Source organism: Sphaeroforma arctica (genome assembly GCF_001186125.1).
Source record: "Sphaeroforma arctica JP610 unplaced genomic scaffold supercont1.2163, whole genome shotgun sequence".
Classification (NCBI taxonomy): domain Eukaryota; class Ichthyosporea; order Ichthyophonida; genus Sphaeroforma; species Sphaeroforma arctica.
Window position 1 is genome coordinate 2,209 of NW_014038395.1, and position 1,985 is coordinate 4,193.

A 1,985-nucleotide genomic window follows, 5' to 3' on the forward strand; every position below is an offset into this window, starting at 1 on the left:
ATCACACCTCATCCTCTGAGATCTGTAGTTGTGCGAATAGATCCAAGATTTCCTCTTTGCCTGCCTCTCCCAGATTGCGTGTTAGACGCAGATCATTCTGTACACTGGGTTCAGCCTATAAACGGAAGACAAGGCAGAAATCAGAGCTCAAAATTTGTGATCTAATATCAGATATGTCTCTGAATCTGTACCTTTTTATCGAGATACATACCAAGACGAAATGATTCCCAAAAGTAAAAGTTACAGTAGTGTAGATAGCTCCAATTTACTCTAGTACGTGGCGCTTTGTTTTTCAATCTCATGGAATTAAGAAAAAAATTGAGCACAGATAATCGGGCTCAAAAATCTCCGGTCAGGTGGAAATGGCTGGAAAATGCCTACCCATATGTTAACTAGTACCCAAATATATTAATAAACACTTGGAATAGTTTATGAGGCGACCCCGAAATGATTAATAAACACTAGGAATAGTTTATGAGGCGACCCCGAAATGATTAATAAACACTTATATTGGTTTTTGAGATGACTCCGAAATGATTTATAACCACTTGAATTGGCTTTTACAAGTGGCTCTGAAATGATTTATAAACACTTGGATTGGCTTAAAGTGACTCTGAAATGATTTATAAACACTTGAATTGGCTCTTAACTTGACTTGCACACAGGGTAGTGCAACAAAATTACGAGCCCAAAGCCTCATCAATGATTGAGAAAATATTCACCTGCGCTCATCACACCACACGGACACATACAGAGCACTCTATAAACCCAACCTTTCAATTGGGAGGATGCAGCTATAAAACAAATAACAACGCAAGAAGCACATAAACTCAGTAGTATCACACAACACATACTGGTGTGGGGTTTATCGCTTGACCAGGTTTTCTTGGCAGCGACACAACACTGTTGAAAATGGTTAGGCACTGTTCCAGGCGCAGCACAAACGACAAATCCACCGTCAGAGGTAAATGGCCGTGGACCGGACCTGTAATACACGACATGTATTGATCAATAAACGACAAATCCAGTCAGGTGAAGGTAAATGTCCATGGACTGGACCTGTAATATACGACATGTATTGATCAATAAACGACAAATTCAGTCAGGGGAAAGTAAATGTTTATGGACTGGACCTGTAATATACGACATGTATTGATCAATAAACGACAAATCCAATCAGAGGTAACTATTCGTGAACTGGACCTGAGATATACATTTGATCAATAAGCGACAAATTCAGTCAGAGGTCGATATTCGTGAACTGGACCTGTAATATACGACATGTCTTGATCAATAAACGACAAATCCACGATCGGCGTTTTATGTCATGGACTGAACGTGTAGAGTGCGGTTCATATTGTATATATCATTAGTGGCGAACTGTGAATGCCAGGGTGTACTATACCTGTCTTATATATATCTGGTTATATCCATGGATACGTATACATATAGCTGAATACATTCATGGATAGGTAAATATTTATTTGGTTGTATTTATGAAAAGGTATATATTTATCTGATTGTATTCATGGATAGGTATATACTTATCTGATTGTATACATTAATAGGTATATATTTATCTGATTGTATTCATGGATAGGTGTATATTTATCTGATTGTATTTATGAATAGGTATGTATTTATCTAATTGTTTTTATGAATAGGTATATATTTATCTGATTGTATTTATGAATAGGTATATATTTATCTGATTGTATTTATGAATAGGTGGTATATATTTATCTGATTGTATTTATGAATAAGTTTATATTTATCTAACTAATTTCATGGATAAGTATATACTTATCTGGTAAAATCCATGGATTCGTGTACATACATCTTATTATATTGATGGATAGGCATATGAATCTGATTGTATTCAAATATAGGTATATGTATACCTGAGTATATTAATGGACAGGAATATATGCAATTGACTATGTTCGTGGATAGGTATATATCTCGATACATTTATAGATAGGTAT

At 35.4% G+C, this 1,985-nt stretch overlaps 1 protein-coding gene across 1 annotated transcript in view; it reads right to left on the reverse strand.

The window, feature by feature from the left end:
- The window catches only part of SARC_12237 (hypothetical protein), a gene marked incomplete at both ends in the record, with an annotated part of 1,044 nt that extends 929 nt beyond the window's left edge, over window positions 1-115 (reverse strand). The window contains one exon of the mRNA XM_014293662.1: window positions 8-115. Coding sequence (XP_014149137.1) covers window positions 8-115 — 108 coding nt within the window. The remainder of the gene's footprint in view (window positions 1-7) is intronic.
- Between the last annotated feature and the right edge of the window lie 1,870 nt (window positions 116-1,985).